Source organism: Balaenoptera physalus, assembly GCF_965194825.1.
Source record: "Balaenoptera physalus genome assembly, chromosome: 14".
NCBI lineage: Eukaryota > Metazoa > Chordata > Mammalia > Artiodactyla > Balaenopteridae > Balaenoptera > Balaenoptera physalus.
This window is the reverse complement of record NC_138893.1, coordinates 52,315,220-52,335,587: the sequence shown is the minus strand read 5'-3', so window position 1 is coordinate 52,335,587 and position 20,368 is coordinate 52,315,220. Positions and strand designations below refer to the sequence as shown.

Sequence of the window (20,368 nt, the reverse complement as noted above, 5' to 3'; positions counted from 1 at the left end):
TATTCTCTAGCTCATCAGAGGCCCTACCACTCCTTACTGTCTTACACTCACCCATTTTAAACATTACACCTAATTGGTCCCTCATGACAGGTATAATGCCCTGTTTGGGGAATGCATCGTTTGAATTGTTTGAAGAATATTTTGCTGTGTTTGGAGAAAAGAGCTAAGCTGGGTGGAGTCTGACACTGGAGCAGGGTAAGGTTAGGTGGGTAGTCATGAGTAGACAACATAAAATACCAAAGAATGTCAAGGAGCATGAAATAGAAGATACGACGGGGAGGGATCAGTAAATGGCTTTGTCTACTATTTAATAATTTTGCCTCGTTCTAAGCTGATCACATCACTCTTGCTCTTGTCCTAGAATGTATGATACCTAGACTGGTTGGGAAGATGAAAAATCTCAGGCTACCCTAGTTATGCCCCCTGTAACCAAATTATCTTCAGTTCAGCACAAGTCTCCATTTGGTAGCTAACTCTCCCCCAATTTCCCCCACTCCAGGGAAGGAAGAGAGAGCTACATTCCAGTTAATGGCAAGTGATAGGAAAAAAGACACTTGTTCTTATAAGATCCTCATCACTTGCTACCTTATGAGAACTTCAAATTCTAGAGTGGAGTGCATAAATACACACATGTGCTTGTGTATGTGTACACTGGCCCCCCCCCGCACACACACGGTGCTCCAAACAAACATGGGTTAGCTACAGATATACATGGCCATGGACAAAAATATTATTATCAATTTGTAACAGTAATTGTAAGAGAATTCTTGGTTTTTTTGTTCTAAGGTTTAGCAAAATGTCTTTTTATTAGGAATCAGAATATTTTCAAATTTATACTATCCATAATTTTAACTATAACCCATAGCAGTTGACTCAATAATATTAGAGACTCATGGAATCTACAGAATATCATATGTATCATACATACATGTATATCACTAGGAAAAATAGTGTGATTTAGGAACACTGTGTGTTCCATGGAACATTGTTCCATGAGATGATAATAGGTCTCTCTCTCTCTCTCTCTCCCACACACACACTCCCACACACACACACCCACACACACACAGTGCAATGATTAAACAGGACTGGCTACATAATTTGCAGGGCCCCATGCAAAATGAAAACATGGATCCCTTTATTTAAAAATTAAGATGGCGATAGCAGAGCATTAAACCAAGCATGGGTCTCTTCTAAGCATGAGCTCCTATGTGACTGCACAGGTTGCATGCCCCTGAGACCAACTCCGGTTAAATGATTTAAGAAATGCTGGGTTAAAAAAATGTTATACAGATTTTATTGCAACAGGACTTCTCAAGCCTTTTACATGCTAATGTACATTATGAACCTTCAAGAAGTACATATACTGTAGACCAGTTCCCAAATATACTTGACCAAACTCTTTTGAATTATTATAAGGGTCATCTTGTAGGACCAGTGTTCTATGGAAGATTGTAAATTTCAGCTTAGGCTGAGCAGATAGGTTGTATCTGGTTTAATATCAATTTGTTAATCATAAGTCACATTTGGCATTTCCCCTCTATTTGGGATAAGGTAACTAGAGATAACTATAGACGCAAATGGTGGGCTTCACTAAATCTACTCTCCAACTGTTTGGTCTTTTACTATTTGGAAGGTCAACTCAGTGGTCAAACAACCCAAGTGTTTTCTGGGCCACTGTACTAGAGATGGTCTGAGCCATCTTACTTTTTACCCTTTATCTTGTCAATTCAGAGGAAACAACATCCTTACTTACCATTACCCAGCTCCCAAGAAATGTTGTACTTTTTACTGGCGCTGTACTTCAACAGACTCAGGGCACTAGAACTGTTCCAGGAGTTATTGGGATTACGACGCAGTGCATTTAGAGCAAATATCAGGTGGAGTCCAGAGCAATCAGCAAAGTTATAAAGTTTGTCTAGAGACCTGGCTGGGAAGAAGCAGAGAAAGGCTTGTAACTTTCAAATCAACATCCCAACAAAAGGAAAATATTAGCTACTACAAAAAGCCTTTCTATGAGCTTCCTGCTAATAGGAATTACACAGAGGCTTCCAAAAGGGACTATTACCTTTTGGTTCAGGGTACATTTCAAGGTGATTTTCAAAAGCAGCACACACAACTCCAGATAAAGTTTGCAAATTGACAACCAAATCTAGTCTATAGTATATTTTATCTGTTAACAAAAAATTGAATTGCTAACATTTAGAAATGGGAAGATATCACAAACTAGCTAGATTTATAGTTTTTCTCAAAAAATCAGAAAATCTGGCACTGCTGGATCTGTACTCCTTTATGAAATGATAGGAATAGTGTCAGGAGACAAGGCCAGGAAACAATGACTGGCTGGGGAGTCAGAAAATAGCTCAACCTAGCAGCACTTCCAAAACAAATCTCACTCAATTTCACATTTCTAATATTTCTGAGAATGGAAATACCACAACTACTAATAGAAATATGTTCATTGTTAGGTTGATCCCAGATACCATGAATGCTATTTACCATATGTCCCATATCCATCCCATTCCTTCACTCCTATTGCCACCATTCTGGTTCTGGCTCTCATTTCCATTTGCATGAATTATTACAAGAATGTACTTGCCTCTCTGCCTCTAGATTCTTCCCAGATTGCCAGATTCATCTTTTCCCAATCAATTTCATTAGTTTCACTTATTCCTCAAAACCTTAGTGGATTTGCAAGACCTTTGTTTTCTTTAGTTCAAGGCCCCTACAACTCAACTATAATTTTTCCCCAACTTCAGGTCACTCTATTACTGTCAAAGAATTCTTTGCAGGTGTTATCCAGTTCTATTTATTATAGAATCCCCTGCCCCACTGGCCTTTGTTCTGATTATTCTCATTCGTCACGCCTTTTCTTTCTCTTTTAAACATATCCAGATTTTACTTGTCCTTTTATACAGTGTTTCACAAAATATGGATGACATGATTTTAAGTGGTATACAGATTGAAAAAAATTTTTAGGTTAAAAATTATGTACAGGAGTTCACATTATCTTAGTACTCATTATCCAAGTCCCTAGAGCAGGGTTTCTCAAATGGGATTCTGTGGAACACCATGTGGGGCTCTATAAATATCATTAGGGGGTTCTGCAAAAGATGACACAGAGTGACCAAGGTGTCTCATAGCAGCAGTTATAGGTCTTTTAGTCCTACAAAGCAGGACCATGATCATTTGGTTGAATCCATTATCAGTTTTTGAAGTGGGATACAGGGTTGCTGCCATTTTTATCTCCATACATGTACAAGAAAGTGTTTTTTAAGAAGCATCAAGAAAAAGGATGGAAGTTGTCTCATTTTAGTTGAAAATAAAATCCATGGGAACTTATCTCACATTAAACCCAGAATCAAGTAACTAAGCAACAACAAACAGCATAGTTCCACATTAAAGAAATAAACTTAATTATTAAAAGAAAAGGAAATAAACTTAATTATTTCTTTTTATTTCCAAAATAGCAATTAAAATTAAAATGCATTTTTAGGCCTATTAAAATGATCATGAAACCAACACATGTGTATACTGATCTTATAATTATCTACATAATCTGACCATGCCACTCAGTAAGAAAATGGTTTCTTCCAAAGTCTCATAGAAAATGTTTTCTTAGGCTATAATTTTATTCATATTGCTTTGACATATAGTTTTAGTAACTTTACTATTCAATACTGTAAATTTATTTTCATATTGAAAACCACATTAACATAAATTCATAAACCTTATTTAAGTAACCTAACAAGCCTATCTTTAGAAAAATTATATCCCGTTTTGGCTTAAACCAGTTACTTAACAAAAACATACTATGTTTGCCTCATAATTTTTCAAATTCATAAAAAGGAAAAAAGGGATTAATTTCAAGAATGAAAGTTAATTACTTTTTCTTTTCTAGAAAGGTTGTCTAAAAGGTCATTTTCGGTTTTAAATAGGAAGGAAAAAAAACTAAGCTTACAGCTTACCATATATCACGTACCATACCTCAACAGCATTTATATGATAGAAATTTGTGATAATGTTTTAGCCTTACTTGGGTAAGGCACCAAAAAATCAAGTAGAACATTTTAAAAAGAAAAATTGAAGTTTATTCTATCCATACCACTGACCTTTTTGGGGGAACCTACAAAAGAATAGGCTAAAATGTCAGCCAAACTAAACAGATTCTCAGGAAAATATCACTCTATTTAAAAGAGCATTGGCAATTATTTTTGGATTATAATAGCTACAACTAAATGATTACACTGACATACCATGAGCTTTATATATAATTTTTATCCAGAAGTTCCCTGAGACTTGAGAATATTTCAAGTGTTTCTCTGATATAAAGTTTGAGAAGGCTGTCCTAGAGTTAAAGGATGCATAGGAAAATAAAAGTAATCCTAACACTAAAATATTCACTGTTGAGCTGAGAACTGACTTAAACATTACTTCCACTTGGCAATATCCTCACTAATCAAAGCAATGATGTTTTCAGTTTCTCCAATATAAGGCAAACTCAGTACAAATCTGTTGGAAAGCCAAGTTGCAAATGTGAGAAAAAGACACAGGGTTTCGTGAGATCAGTGAAAATAATGTTTGATAATTGCTTAAATCACATGCAAATCCACTAATAAGTAAGGATCTAGAAGAATTTTATCAGTTAACTGAACAAGAGAAACCTCACAAGAGTGATAATAAAACAGGTTGCTCAAAAAATAATTTTATTAAAAGATCATATGAGGTCTACTTTGATGTTTTTTAATACTTATGACTGTGCCACAAAAGTTAAATTATTTTATCAGAAAAATACTCAATATTCAATTAAATATCATTTAGTTCATTCAAATTGTTCATAGCTGCAATAACAGCTTATAATTTAAGTATAAAATGAAATACACTTATTTTCATAATTTTTAGTTTTATTTATAAACTAAAACCCTAATCAGACTTTTGCATCAAAATTTCATATGAATGATATTCTTTTTAGGTAGATTAATCCCCTTTAAGTGCCCTTTTTCTAGACCTAATTGTCTCCATATGATGAGGATTATCTCTGTTTGTTTCATATGTAATAGAAAAACATACATCAAACACAAAAGCACATCAAACCTGTGATTTTATGGATTTGATGGTTTAAGACAAGGAAAATGGTATTTACCAAAAAAGTGTCAGTATAAAGAAAAATGTGGAAAAATAACAATATAGACAGTTTGTTAATATGGCAAAAATTGAGAACTAGAGAGCTAGAAGTTTGGGAAATACTTTGTGAAGGATAAGTTTAAGTCCCGCCTCCTCCATGAAGTCATTCCTCAGTGAACCCACCAATCCACCTACAGTGACCTCAGCCTTCTTTAAACTCAGGGTTTACACCATTTGTTGGCATCTGAGCGCCTGTGACATTGTCTTACCTTGGGATTACCTCTTGATTTAGTCACTTCTCCAGAGTGAATGGCATGTTTACCCAGTTAAACTGTCAAGTTCCTTAAGGCTGGTACTGTATCTCATTATATCCTTCACAGCATCTATCAGAGAACAATTTCCTGCCTTAAAATCATGCTTAGGAGTTCACACAGCCCAAATACTGTTTGTTGCATAAAAATGGTCTAGTAAGAAACTGAAAGTTCCCAATGAAAGATATGTATAATAATTATTATTGCTAGTTCAAGAAATATACCCTGAAGTTTATTTTTAAATGACATATATTTGAATATAGAGCATTCAGTAGATGCTCAACAAATGTAATCTTCCTTGTAACATCTCCTGTCAGGTTCCATCCAAGCAAGCAGATACTTAAAGATGACTTCTACTCTCTCCACCAGAGGGTGCCAATGCCTTTATATCCTATAGTCAGGTTGTCTTGGCATCTCATAGGAACAGAATTTTAAGGAGTCTTGTCTAGCAGGCAATTAAAGATGAGGAGCTGGAGTCTTAGAGAGATGGAAAAGAGAGGCTTGGGAGTCATCTATATAGTGCTGAGAAAGTTGATGCTGTGAAACTTCTTGAGAGTTTTGAAGGACAAAATGGTAGGACAAAACCTTAAGAAGTGTCCACATATAAAGGTCAGGAAGAAGGAAAAAAAGGGGGGGACAGAGAATAAGGAGGAGAACCAGAAATGTAGAATTAAGGGACCCAAAAGAAGACAGTTTCAAGGAGGTGCTGGTCAATTACAGTAGATGTTGGTGAGAAATTGAGGAGAAAAAGGAGAAAGAAGAAGTAAACTTATTATGGTTAATCAAAAAATGAGATTAGACTCTAGATTTAGGTTGGGGTGTGAACTTAAAGAATGAATGGTAGAGAAAAAAGAATAGACTCTGGTACACTGAACTTACTTCTTGAAGTTCTGTGGCAACAAAAGGAAGAAAAGAAACAAAATAATGACTAGAGTAGTACCAGAGATAGGTTAAAGTAAAAAAATCAAGAACCAAGACTGCAATCTGTCAAAAACCATTTTTTCAATGAGGCTAATCTCAGCTCTATATTACAAATGGATAAGGTCAATGAAGTCACACTAAGATATAAATGATGGTCATTTTTCGCAGTTTCCTCAGCACTTGGCACTTTAAAAACAAAATAGACAAACAACAATCCAAAGAACAAAAAATAGGGCTCCCATTAATCTAAGCAACGAGATGGCTGGAATTTCAAGTAGGATTCATTCATTTATTCAACAAATATTTACTGAGTACCTACTATATGCCAGGAAATATTATAGTCTCCAGGGTTATAGCCATGAACAAAACAGAAAATAGGTCCTTGAGCCACGGAGTTTACCTCTAATGTGGCTGTAGTGGGGGTTGATGGACTCTGTAAAGCAGGGTAGGGGATAGTAGAACCACTGGGGGTGGTATGTTATTTTAAATAAGCCTCATTGATAAGATTAACATTTGAGCAGAGACCCAACGGAGGTTAGGGAGCAAGTCAAGGGGATAACTACAGAAAGAATTCCAGGCAGAGGGTATAGTAAAGGCAAAGGCCTGAGACAGGTAAGAGACTGATGATTGTGAAGAAGAGCAATGGGGCCAGTATGGCTGCCCCAGAATGAACATAAGGGAGAGAAATAGGAGATGAGGTCAGAGTGGCAGCAGGGTCAGATTGTGTAGGGCCTTACTGGCCATTGTAAGGACCTTGGCTCTTATCTTAAATGACACAGAAAACTACTGGATGGTTTTGAACATGACCAGATTCGCATTTCAAAAGCATCACCCTGGCTGCTGAGCCAAAAAGAGACTACAGGGTGAATAGAGGGCAAAGGTGAGAGCGAGGAAAGTAGCTGGGCATCTATAGTGATAATTCAGGCTAGAGATCATAGTGGCTTGGACCTGCGTGGTAGCAGCAGAGTGGTGGAAGTGGTTGGATTCCTGGGATGTTTTAAAGGTAGAAGATTTACTGAAGATTGGATATGGGGTCTGAGGGGAAAAAAATAGTCAAGGAAAACTCAAGCTTTTGACTTGAGCAACAGAAAGATGAAACTGACATTTAAGAAAGAAGTGTAGAAGATTGGGAGATGGAAGGAGAGGAAGGCAAAGATCAGAATTTTGGTTTTGGCTACATTAAGTTTGAGATGCCTAACTGACACATAAGTAAAGAATTTGAGTGATCAGAATATACAAATCCAGAGTTAAGGGGAGAAGTTTTGACTGAAGATATAAATCCGGTTAAGCAAAACATTTTGAAAGGTTGGGAGACACACAGAGCTACAAAGGAGGGAGAGTGGAACTGTCATAGGGATTTTCTGATTTCCAGATAACCACTGTCCTCAAAGCAGCGTATCCCAGCCCCTGTTAATTTTACAGGAACAATTAACATTTTCTTAATCGTATGTAAAGTGCTGTCTGAACAAATCTTATAGATGTGGCCTCATCCCTCACCTTCCTAACTGATAGCCACCTCTAAACTCCTCTTCTATAGAAATTACGGAGGTACAAATGTCACCTGGGAATTAAATAGTGACTTGCTAAGTGATTTTGGCTTCCAATTTGTGCTTCCCCAGAATTCTGTCAAGATGAGGCATTAAAGTCTCTTCATAACTCAATACCTAGGAAAGCATCCCAAGTATTAACTCTACCCCAAACAGGCCCCTTTCCATTAAGTGCTTTTTTTCTTTGGAGGGGTTGGGTGGGGCAGGAGGCAGCTGCCTCAGAGGATGTCAAAGTATCACCTGAGCTCTGCTCAAGTATGTCCCATTTCTACATTTTGTTTTTCATGAGATTTGATAATCTGTTCATATTTTCATGTGCTCACAATTAGAATAAGCTGACAGTACGCTGTTGAACTCAGCACCCATCTCCCCTTTTGAAGTTCAGTACTGTCCTCTGAGAGCTAAGAGTAAGAAACACATGTGTAAATCCTTAGCCACACAGAAAAAGCACTCTCCCTTCACATGAAGTTTTCAAAAGAACAAATAGTTACCAAGGGGTATTTTTGTCCTTTTTGCCAATTTAGAAATGAATAAGATTGGACTGAGTCCTTAAAACAAGTAAACTATTTTTTCTGCCTGATACTTGCTTAGACTTGGCCAAAACGTTTCTCAAACACTAGTATGATGAACTTTGGGTCATGTTAGAACTCCTCACCATTCCTTGACAAACCACATTATTCCATGGCTCTCGTTGCTCTAAGCTTTTTATCTCTGCCTGGAATATCCTTTCTCCTCTTTTCTTCATTCTTCATAGCTTAGGCCTATGGCCTTCTCTGTGAGGTTTTCCCTGATTCTCCAAGGTAGAGACATTGGGGCTCCCTCCTCTCATCTCTCCCAGCTCTTTATTGGCTCCTGCTACAGCAATAGACAACCATGCTATCATTGTTCAGCTCTGCGTCCCTCTCTAAAGGCAGACTGGAGCATTTGCCAAAGAGAAGGTACCATGTCTGCTGTTTTAGCATCCATTTCAGTATCCAATACACAATAAGCCTTAATAAATGTCTGACTCCTACAGGTGTTATTTAGGCCCATTCAATACCACTTGCAATCTGTCTGCACCCTATATATAACCCAACCTGAATTACCATTATTCATTGTAGCAAATTCCCTCGAGATTATGTCTATTACTACATGCTGTTAAATGCATTCAAATACTCTACTTATTGCCTTAACTGTTCATTTTGGAATGAATAATATTGGGGAGTCATATGTGACTATTCAATAGAAACTGGAAGAACAGAGGAATTTCTAGTGGAAGCTAGGCAGACAGATCCTGAAGGAAATGACAGCTGGAGGCTGTTGTCTGCTGACTTTACTCCCCACCACTGGGCAGCAAGTATTTCTTTGAAGGGAAATCTGAGCAATACATCTCCGTATCTATCACAAATAAGGAAAGAACAGAAAGCTAATGGCTAGGATAGCCAGATTTAGCAAATACAAATACAAATAATGCTACTGCATTAATACAAGTATGACCCATAATATTTGGGACATACTTATGCTAAAAATTATTCATTGTTTATTTGAAATTCAAATTTAATTGGAGGTCCTGTATTTTACCTGACAACTCTACTAAGGGCTGAATCTTAGAGTAGAGCCACAGTTGTCAGGAGAGAAGTAAGTGGAATTGTCAAGAAGAGATAAGAGAAAGTCATAGAATGATCCAAGAATCAAGATGAAAGAATAGCAATGAGATCCAACGAAGAAGGTGATTTTCAAAATAATAAGGTAATATAATATCGAATCTTGAAAAGTAAAGAAGATACATAAAGGAAGATAAAGACTGAGAATTACTGCAGTGACTCCCAGACCAGAGATTTAAAAAGCTTCAAAAAGGAATGGACCCCAGTATCAAATGACACAGACATGCAGAGCACAGCTAAAATATTTGGGGGGAAGAGGGTCGAGTAAGACATGTCTAATTAGCTGTGGTACGGCATGCCTTGCCACAAGATGGCACTCATAGTTCCTCTTTTTCTGAGCTTCTATCAATAAACATTTTGCAAAATTTTTATTGTCATAGAACAAAGAGAATATCTTATGTTTCAAAACTTACATATAACCTTCTGTTTCATGTTCTATCATTTTTCCACAGCTTATCATTGTTTTTCCCTTTAGAATATGAAGACATAATAAATGCTAGAATTGAGTGGGGGTGGGGGAGGCATTAGAACCTGGAGGAAGGAACAAATGTAATGCTATAGCAGATACTCAGTACAAAGCCTTAACAAAAGGACTGGCCATCAAACGAAGACTGATGAGCTTCAAGAAAACTAATACAGATAGAAATGGAAGCCAGATTGCTTAGTGTTGAGGACCGATAACGTGCTGAGAAAGTAGAGACTATGTGTTTAGCACATCTGCTGGGAAACATAGGATGGAAGACAGGTGGACTTTTTCCTTATAGGTAATTACTTCCCAAATCAGAGTTTGTTTGCCTTATTCATAAGTTTCAAATACGTGACCGAAATACCTATTAAATAGCAGTTGACCTCATATAATAATATCTCTACAAAAAAAATGCATTTGTGTTGCAGAGATACATCTACTTAACTAAATAACCCCTTTGGTCCCCCAATATTATAGCACTTATTTCTTTTCAAAATAACTTCATATCTATTTGTCATATTATATTGCCCACAGAGTGAATGTTTGAATGGAGGCCTAGAGAGATCACAAGATTTGACTAACACTGCACAGAAACAGAACCATGGGCCAGTTTTCCGATGCCTAATTCTGTACCCCTTCTATTGAATTATTCTTCCTGTCACTCAATTTCTATTTCAAGTTTTCCACTTATCTAATTTTATTTTTCTGGCATGCATAAAATGAAAATGGCTCTTTGAAATTACCCTGTTTCGAATATTTCCCATGCTATACCAGATATGTAACAGTTAAAAATTACCTATCTTCAGAATAGTATGGGAAAATATGTTCATTATCATCTCTGATTTTTTACAAAACTGAGTATAACCTTGAGCTGAACTTTAAAGAAGAACTTATAAATTAATGTACCATTGAAGAGGTAAAATCCTGTGCCTGTTGGTTCAGGTGTATACTTTTGCTAGAATACAGTCCTACCAAACAATCCAAAACAGTTTTCCTTTCAGCCAATAAACCAATCATTAGCTATTTGTTTTTATCTTTTTCTGATCATCAAAGTGAAAACATTTGTATCTAAATCTGTTTGAACCCTTTAGACATAAAGAAGAGTGAAATGAAGACAACTTTAGCTTTGTTTCTACCATTCACCTTCCCCACCTCAAACATAAAAAAGGGTGGAGGGGCTTCTATAGCTAGTTCACCAATAATTCCATATAAGCCAAACAAAAGAAAACTTCAAACTTGCTTTGTGGCTAGGCCTCCATGGAGGAACAGCCTTCTTATTGAGTTGGAAAGAATAAAGGGTATTTTTGAATTCACAAGTGTCTGAAAACATCATGTCTGCAAAGTGTGGTTGGCATTTTTATGCATTTAAAAGAGTCCAGTGAAGCCCAGCTCCTTACAAATTCCTACAAATAATGAAGAATGGGAAATGGTTTCTGCCACTCGGGGGTCAAAGTGGTGGTATTGCTCCAACCAACTGTACAAAGGAGACCTGTCATTTATAGATAGCTCCAAAGTCTTGCATTAGCAAGAACACCATGAAGACTGGCTCTTACCCAAAGAGTTTACTCAGAGAGACATTTAATATGGAGTAAATACAGCCTCAACGAGAACAGCTTTGAAGAAGGGCTTTGAAAAGGTCGGAAGAAGATGAAATGAGGAATGTTGTTACTTAGTGCCTGTATTAAACAAATGCTTGCCTTAGCTCTTCTCCAGCACCTCAAAATGTGGCAAAGTAATAATGACATGCTCACTTCACAGACAAAAAAATAACTTGGAATGGGAAATTTTTCGTTAGGATGGGCCCTCAAGCCACTGGGTTGTTCTCAAAGTGTGTGAATGTTCTATTTCCATCAGCCTGGAGACTCTTCCTCTCTCAGGGGCATATCTACTGCTCCACGAACAGCCCAGGATAGTTTGGAAGTCAGATGTTCTCCCCAGTTAAGTTTGGAAGCCCTATTTTCCCTAATCCTTATACCATGTCCTATCTCCTCAGGCCTTTGCTTTAGGAAGAAAGTAACCCATCACTGCTACCATTACAGCAGACAGCACTCTAGGTGTTAACTATTTTGGAGTCACAGGCACTTTCTATTATAAAATCAACTGGCTAGTGGTATTCAATAAAATTTTTAGTTATCCATAACATCACTCCCTACAACCGATTTTTTTCCTGCTGCTATTCATCTCTAGTCTTTGTACATATAAATGCATTCATCCATTTGACAAATATTGCTGAGTACCTGTTATGTGCCAGATATTGTTCTAGACAATGGGTTTATAGCAATCATTAAGACAGACAAGGTCCCTGCTTTCAGGGACCTATACTCTAAACAAGTAGGAAAGGAAGAGTGGGAGTGAGGAGGTGATAGGCAATAATAAACAAGATAAATTCGGATGGTGGTAAGTCCTATGAAGAAAAGAAATCAGGTTAATGTAATGGAGACTGGGTGAAAAACTATTTTGTTTGAGTAGTCAGAGACTGCTGCCCTGAGGTGAGGTGCTGAAGTGCCACACTGCTAAATCATGAAGAAGTTATATGTGAGGGATCTCAAGAATTGTAAAGTTTTTTTTAACTCCTAAGTATTTTTGTGTGTTTTTCCTAAGATCAAGGACAATTATGAAGGTATAATTATCAAAATCAGGAAATTTTCACTAAAATAACCAATAATAATCAAAATCAGAAAATAACATTAACAAAAATTAGATAACAACATTATTATCCAATTTATAGACCTAAATTTTGCTAATGGCCCCCCAAAAATGTCCTTTATAGAAATTTTATTGATCCAGCCCAGGATCACAGATTTCATTTAATTTTCACATCTCTTTAGTTTCCTTTAATCTGGAACTGTTCCCCATCTTTTCTTTGTCTTTCACAACACTGACATTTTTAAAACTACTGGCCATTTGTTTTGTAGTATTTAAGTTGGGTTTATCTGATGTTTCCTTGAGATTAGATTCATGTTATACAGGTTATAAAAAGTTTGTCCTTTCAATGTAGAATATCAGTTGTTTCGTTGCTAATATGCAAGGCGGATGGGATGAAAAAATGTATCTTTTGCTAGGAAGAGATCAATGTATGTTTATCCTTCAGATGGCAGCAAAAATGTCAATTCTAAAAATAGAAGTATAATGTGGACAAATCCTATGAATTAGATGCAAATGCAGGAAGGCTTTCCTTACTTGTTCAAAACCCTGAATACAGAGCTTTAGGAAAATCTCAAGAGTCACTAAAAAATTAAGGAAGAATGAGATGGAAAACAGAATGTGAGTTATTAATAAGAACAAAGATATGTTTACAAACTTCAAACAAATAAAAATAACTGTGACTGAATATAAATCTATACAGTTTAAATAAAATAGACTAAATACTTAGGTAAATAAATAAGTGCTTTTACATAGGTAATGTGAAAAGGAATTGTTAAGCATTTATGAAATTGAAATTTGTGTAGACCACCCAGTGGCAATCGCAAATTCTCCGCTGTAGTGCAGCTTTCCTTCAATTGTAGTGTAGTATAGTTTATTTTGCCACAAATACTAACTAAAAGCAAACAAACAAAAAAGGTGCAGTGGGGTAGTTTGTCACTAGGAATGATGGAGAAGGAAATGACTGGAAAATCCAAAGTCTGTATAGAAAATATAAGGAATGAGAGTGGTAGACACTGAGCAAGAAGTATTGTCACATGAATTGAGCTATTAGACCGCTGCATCATAAGAGCCTTGAGGGCATCGACTAGGATTGTTCTCTGGTTATAGTTCTCTTTATCAATGCCTATCTTAAAATATGGTATCCAGAAATTAAATTAAAACTCTGTATATGACCTAGCACATACAACAGGACTGCTGCTTCCCTTTTTATTTCTACACCTCTATTCTATTAGTGCCTAAATTACTATCGAACCTAATCTGTGAAATTTTAGAGATGAAGCAGAACCAAGACTGTCATTTAGTTCAGTTTCCTCAGTTTCCAAATGAGAAGAATGAAGTGATTAAAGTTAACTGACTTGCCCAAAATTATCCAACAGTAATACTACTAGTGAGCAAACAGTTCAGGTTTGGAACCCCAGAAGACATCATGAAGAAACCACTACCAAAATAACACCACCCAGGGAGCACAGGGAACAAAGCACTGGACTTGGAGTCAGAAAACTTGTATTTGAATCCCTGCCTCCTACTTTCTATGAGACCATGGGCAATCACTACAACTATCTGTAAAAATGGAATGATAAGACCTGCCACATAAAAATGTCACATATACTCAATGCAAAAAAAGGTTTGTAAAAAACATTAAATATTAAAGCTATTGGGATGTATTATTATAATGATGATCTCATAGTCACAATTTGGTTAAAAAGATGTAATGTTTTTCAAGTAAGTAGGTGGTTATGGGGATATCCCTAATCCCCATGCTTCAGGAAAGATGTTGCATACATTTAAATCTGACTTTAAAGAATCCTAATTTTTAAACTTCTGATTATGGAAAATTTCAAACATATACAAAGTGAATAGAATATAACAAATCCCCATGTATCTTTCACACAGAATCAATATCTTTAAAATTCTGCCATTCTTTTTTTTTTTACTGTGGTAATATACACAAGACATAAAATTTACCATTTTAACCATTTTTAAGTGAACAGTTCAGTGGCAATAAGTACATTCACATGTTGTGTCTGCCATTCTTATATCACCTAAACCTGCACCTACTCCCCACCTATTCACTCCATGATATGAGAATCTCACGTTTTAAATCAGACATCTAACACTCCAATTTCCGTCCAAATTCACATGCAATTTTTTTGCTCTAATCCTCAGTTCCCCTTCATGAGTATCATAACACCTCTCTCTCAAAGTTGCTGTGAAGTTTAAAGGATGCACTGTACTATTACATAGCAGGCACTCAATAACTTAGTTCACTTGCCCACACCATTCACACGGTATGACTGATCCTAGCGATGCTGTACTGCTAACACAATGGATCCCATTTCACATATGTGATAACTCTCAAGTTTTATTTGGAATATTTTCTTGATATTTCTTCATTGTTCCCTTGTACCCTGTCTAGGTGGGATATATAAACCTAATTGAGTTTCCAATATGATAACTGTCTCTGTAGAAAAGTGATGAAGAAGTTCTTTATATCTTGGTGATAGTATTTAATTATAGGAGTAATAAAATAAGCTCCAGTAGCCTAAATGAGGAGTTTCTCAACTCAGTGCAGTAACTTATTCAAGTGTATTGATGAGAAAATCAAAAACACCTTTGCTTTCCCTTTAATGACTGAGTCACTGTGGAAGACACAGGAAAGCGTTGACTCCCATTTTCTGGGTCACAGCTGTGACTAGGCTCTCTCATCTCTGACAGGTTCTTCTCAGCCTCACTTTATCTTTCTGCATACTAAATGGGGAGATATTCTAAGAACTACTTCTCAGCCTTGAGTTCTTTTACAAGCTCCAACAGATGACTCATTTACATGGCTTCAGTCTACAGCTCTATATGAGCCGCTCTAAAATGAACATCTCTGGCCCACAATTCTCTGACTTCAAGAATCTTCTGAACTCATCATCATCCCCCACCCCCCAAACTCTTTTTTCCCTCCCAGAAATCCTGTTTCTGTCAATGGTACCATCACTCTCCTGGTCATCCTGTCTTAAACAAAAGCCTCATCCTTCCATTTTTTAGTTGCTCTTGATCAATGCCTATCTTAAAATATGGTATCCAGAAATTAAATTAAAACTCTGTATATGACCTAGCACTAAATTAAAACTCTGTATATGACCTATCTTTTAGTTGCTCCACACTTTTCTCAACTCCACTAATTGGAAACATTACAACTTCACAGCCTAATTAATGCAATAGCTCATGTGGTCAATCATATATGATTTCTAGCATATAATGCTTAATCAAGAAATCAGAATTCTGAACTCTTCTAGAAATCAATCATGCTTCAGCAACCCTTCAACTAACACTTAGGAGAGTTTAAAAAGACATAAATCCTTTTTCTGAGCCAGATAAAACAAAGTTCTCTTTATTGGTAAAGCATGTTATTTTATAACTAGGTCTGAATAATGCAAACATCTGATAATCTTCAGAGAAATCACACTAACAAAATCTGAGTGCAATCTGGGCGCTCTTAAATACAGCTCACATTTCCCTAATTTTACAGTCTCTACATAAAAACCTATATTCCCATTATTACATTTAGAGAGCCCTTCAAAGGTGCCATAAAGTTCCAGTCTTGATAATCTCCAATTAGCATCCTAGTTACATAGCTCTGAAGTTCCAGTTTACTAGCTTAACATGTAAGCTAGAGCTTATCTTAAGTGAAAGCATTTATCTCTAATGACTGGTTTCCATTCCAAGCCCCCAGCTATACAAAACAGCTAACTTCCAGATTTTAGTTTTCTACTTAGTTTTTCTCAGGCAGTTTAGTACAGTCCAAACATCCACCTTCCCAGGTGGCTCTTCTATCAGAGAATACCCCAATTGACATTCACTCACTGGTGCTCTGGGGCTCAAAGTTTTTATAATATGCATGCACAGATACAATTACAAATACACATTATAGTCCCATTTGTTTAGTAAAGTCTTAGACATAACCTTAGTGTCTATTCATAAGTGGGTAGGACAGTGGGTGAGTATATAGATGTAACAAAATTACCATGAGTTGTTACTTGTTGAAATTGAGTGATGGTTTCATTATACAAGTCTCTCTGCTTTTTTGCATATGTTTAAATTCCTTCCATAAACATTTTTTAAATTAAGGTATAAGCCTACTATGAATATAATGTAACATGAAACAATTAATTGGTTGATCTGTACTCACAGAAATAGAGCTATGATACACTGTTAAGTGAAAAAGAACAAGTTAATAAACAATAAGTATACTATGGCTCCTTTTTAGGATTTTGAAAGCTCTCTGTATGTTTATGAGTATATATATTTGCATATCCACAGATAAAGGTCTGAAAAGAGACCCACCAAACTAACAGATAACCCTGAGAATTAGGAGGGATAAGAGTGGATGATCATGTCTTACTCTATATACTGCAATAAGGTTTGAATTTTTACCAGCATCTGTAAATTTGAAAAATAAAGAAAATAATAATAGTAATAATAATATTAACAACTAAAATCTTTAGTGCTACAGGGACCTACAGGCTTATATTCTTGGGAGTATTAAATACTGAGGAATACTAGAGGTATATGTCTATACTTCAAAGCATGCAACATATTGAAGGTAAAATCCAATCCGTTTGTCTGACCTACTCTCTCAAGGCACTGACTTTAATTAAATGCTTTCCCTACCAACCTTATCTGGGACTGCCTTCTGTTACTTCCTGGCAAGGTTTTACTTACTTCTTTGATCTTCCCTTGTTATAGGCAGAACAGATGGAGGAAAGCCATAAAAGAGTTTTTTGCTCTTTAGTCTGGTCCAAATTCATAATTTTCTTCAAAATCATGATCGGAGTCGATTTCCATGGCAACCAGTAGCTACTAACTCTGTGCTTGGCCCAAAGACGCTACTATTCCTTCTCTACTTTTAACTCAGGGATCTGCACCTCTCCTTGTTTTTGTACCTACTAATTCTTATAACCTTCAGGTCCTAGTTTCCCTGCCTTCCACTATCTCTCCACCCATGTCTGGGTCTAGTGCTTTCCTCTATCAAAGTACTTGTCATATTATACTAAAATTGTTTATTTAACTGCCTCCCCTGTAAGACTGTAAGAGAGCTGTAACCAGGGGTAGATCCAGGTTTCGTGGATTCTGAAACTAATGCAACTTAGGGAGCCTTCTTTAAGAGAAGGATATAAATTATAAATACAAAATATACAAAATTATGTATAAATATGTATATTATTTATGATGAGAAAAGAAATCACAACAGATTATTGAGGCTTTAGAGCTTAAGATCCCTCTCTTCTGAGACTTCTTTAGGCAATTTACTAGAAATGCTTACTTAGAAATGCATCCTGATTGCAACCTGGCTTTCCTTTCCCATTACTGGTACTCACACACTAACAGGTGATGGATCTTAAAGTGTAAGCTTCAGTAACTTCACCATAAATTTATGTCTGGGGTCTTCACTGCTGAATTCTCAGCAATCTGCTTAGTGTCCTATACATATTAGGTCTTCAAAAATAAAACTGTGATGCATGAAAGCAGGATGGATGTATTAATCCTTCTTTTACCAAATACCTTTTACAAACCCTTCTACTACTTTTAAGAGAAAAGCCTACTGTAAAATCTAGCCCTTGCCTTCCTCTCCAATAGCTTCTTGAACACCTCTCTTCTTTACCTTATATGTCTAGCCACTCTGGCTTTCTCTCATCACCTCAGGACCTGTCTGTGGTGGTCCCCTCTGTCTAGATCCTTCTTCTTATTCTCCTATCTCAGTTCAGATGTTACTTCCAGTCTAGGTTAAATCTCCCAGTCATCTCATTCATAATATTCCCTACTTCAAAACACTTTTCACAGTTTAATTGAAGAGTTGTGTAAAAAGTAGTTTAATATCTATTTTGCCCCTGGAATGAAAACTTCATGAAGGTAGCAGTCATAGTTTGCCTATTTATTCATTGTTTCCCCAGCTTACCACAATGCTGTGTACAGAGTAGGTGCTCAGTAAATATTTGTAGAATGAAAGAAAAAAATGAATGAATGACGATGAATGCCCAGAAGAATACAACTCTCAGTATATATTGAAGAAAATGTGGTGTTTAAGATCAAAGACATCCACTGGCCAAAAGGAGCAATGAAATGACTGTAACATATACACACATATATATAAAATAGATAAACAACAAGGACCTACTGTATAGCATAGGGAATTATTTTAATAACTAGTAATACCTATAATAGAAAAGAATCTGAAAAAGAATATATATATACACATATACACATATATATACACATAGATATGTGTGTAACTTAATCACTTTGTTATACACCCTAAACTAACACAATATTGTAAATTAACTATACTTCAATTTAAAATGGTTAAAAAGATTGAGTAATAATAGTTAACATTTCTTGCTTTCTGTATGCTAGGCTTTGTAGTAAACTCTTTATATGTAGTTATTTCATTTGATCCTCAGAACAACCTTATAAAGAAGTAAATTTTAGAATCAGCTTGTTAATTTCTATAAAAGATCCCACTGGATTTTGATTGGGATTGCATTCTACAGATCACTCTAAAGATTAGATTGCCATCTTAACAATAATGAGTATTGCAAACCATGAACACAAAAAATATCTCCATTTATTCAGGTATTTTAAAATGTACTTTAGCAGTTTTGTATTTTCAGCATGCAAATCTTACACACGCTTCCATGGCGTGGCTATGTAAACACGTATTTTGCTAGAGTTGTACCTAATAGCTACATGGTTTGGGGTGCTACTGTAAGTGACATTATTTTTTAAATTTCAATTTCCAATTGTTCATTGTTAGAATATAGAAATACAAATTTTTTATATCAGCCTTGTATCTTGCTACCTTGCTAAACATACTTATCAGTTCCAGTGATGTCTTTGTAGATTATTTGAAAGTTTCTATGCAATCATGTTGTCTGTGAATAGAGATAGTTTTACTTAACCATTCCAAACTGGATTCCTTTCTTTTTTTAAATTTTTATTTTATATTGGAATATAGTTGATTAACAATGTTTTGTTAGTTTCAGATATACAGCAGAGTGATTCAGTTATGCATATACATGTATCTATTCTTTTTCAAATTCTTTTCCCGTTTACGTTATGACAAAATACTTAGCAGAGTTCCCTGTGCTATATGGTAGGTCCTTGTTGGTTATCTATTTAAAAAAATAGCAGTGTGTACATGTGAATCCCAAAGTCCCAATCTATTCCACCCCCCACCCTTCCCCCCATAACCATAAGTTCATTCTCTGAGTCTGTCAGTCTGTTTCTGTTTTGTAAATAAGTTCGTTTGTATCATTTTTTTTTAAGATTCCATATATAAGCAATATCATAATATATTTGTCTTTCTCTGTCTGACTTACTTCACTTAATGTGATAATCTCCAGGTCCATTCATGTTGCTGCAAGTGGCATTATTTCATTCTTTTTAATGGCTGAGTAATATTCCATTGTATATATACACATCTTCTTTATCCATTCATCTTTCAATGGACATTTAGGTTCCTTCCATGTCTTGGCTATTGTAAACAGCGGTGCAATGAACACTGGGGTGCATGTATCCTTTCAAACCCTGTTTTTCTCCAGATATATGCCCAGGAGTGGGATTGCTGGATCATATGATAGCTATATTTTTAGTTTCTTAAGAAATCTCCATACTGTACTCCACAGTGGCTGTACCAATTTACATTCCCACCCACAGTATAGGAGG

At 36.0% G+C, this 20,368-nt stretch overlaps 1 protein-coding gene across 7 annotated transcripts in view; it reads right to left on the bottom strand.

Annotated features, from left to right (window-relative positions):
- The window catches only part of HPSE2 (heparanase 2 (inactive)), a gene marked incomplete at its 5' end in the record, with an annotated part of 626,538 nt that overhangs the window by 277,889 nt on the left and 328,281 nt on the right, over window positions 1-20,368 (bottom strand). For all 7 annotated transcript variants that reach the window (XM_082425203.1, XM_082425208.1, XM_082425205.1 and 4 more), the window contains one exon: window positions 1,757-1,930. In XM_082425203.1, the coding sequence (XP_082281329.1) occupies window positions 1,757-1,930 (174 nt within the window). The remainder of the gene's footprint in view (window positions 1-1,756; window positions 1,931-20,368) is intronic.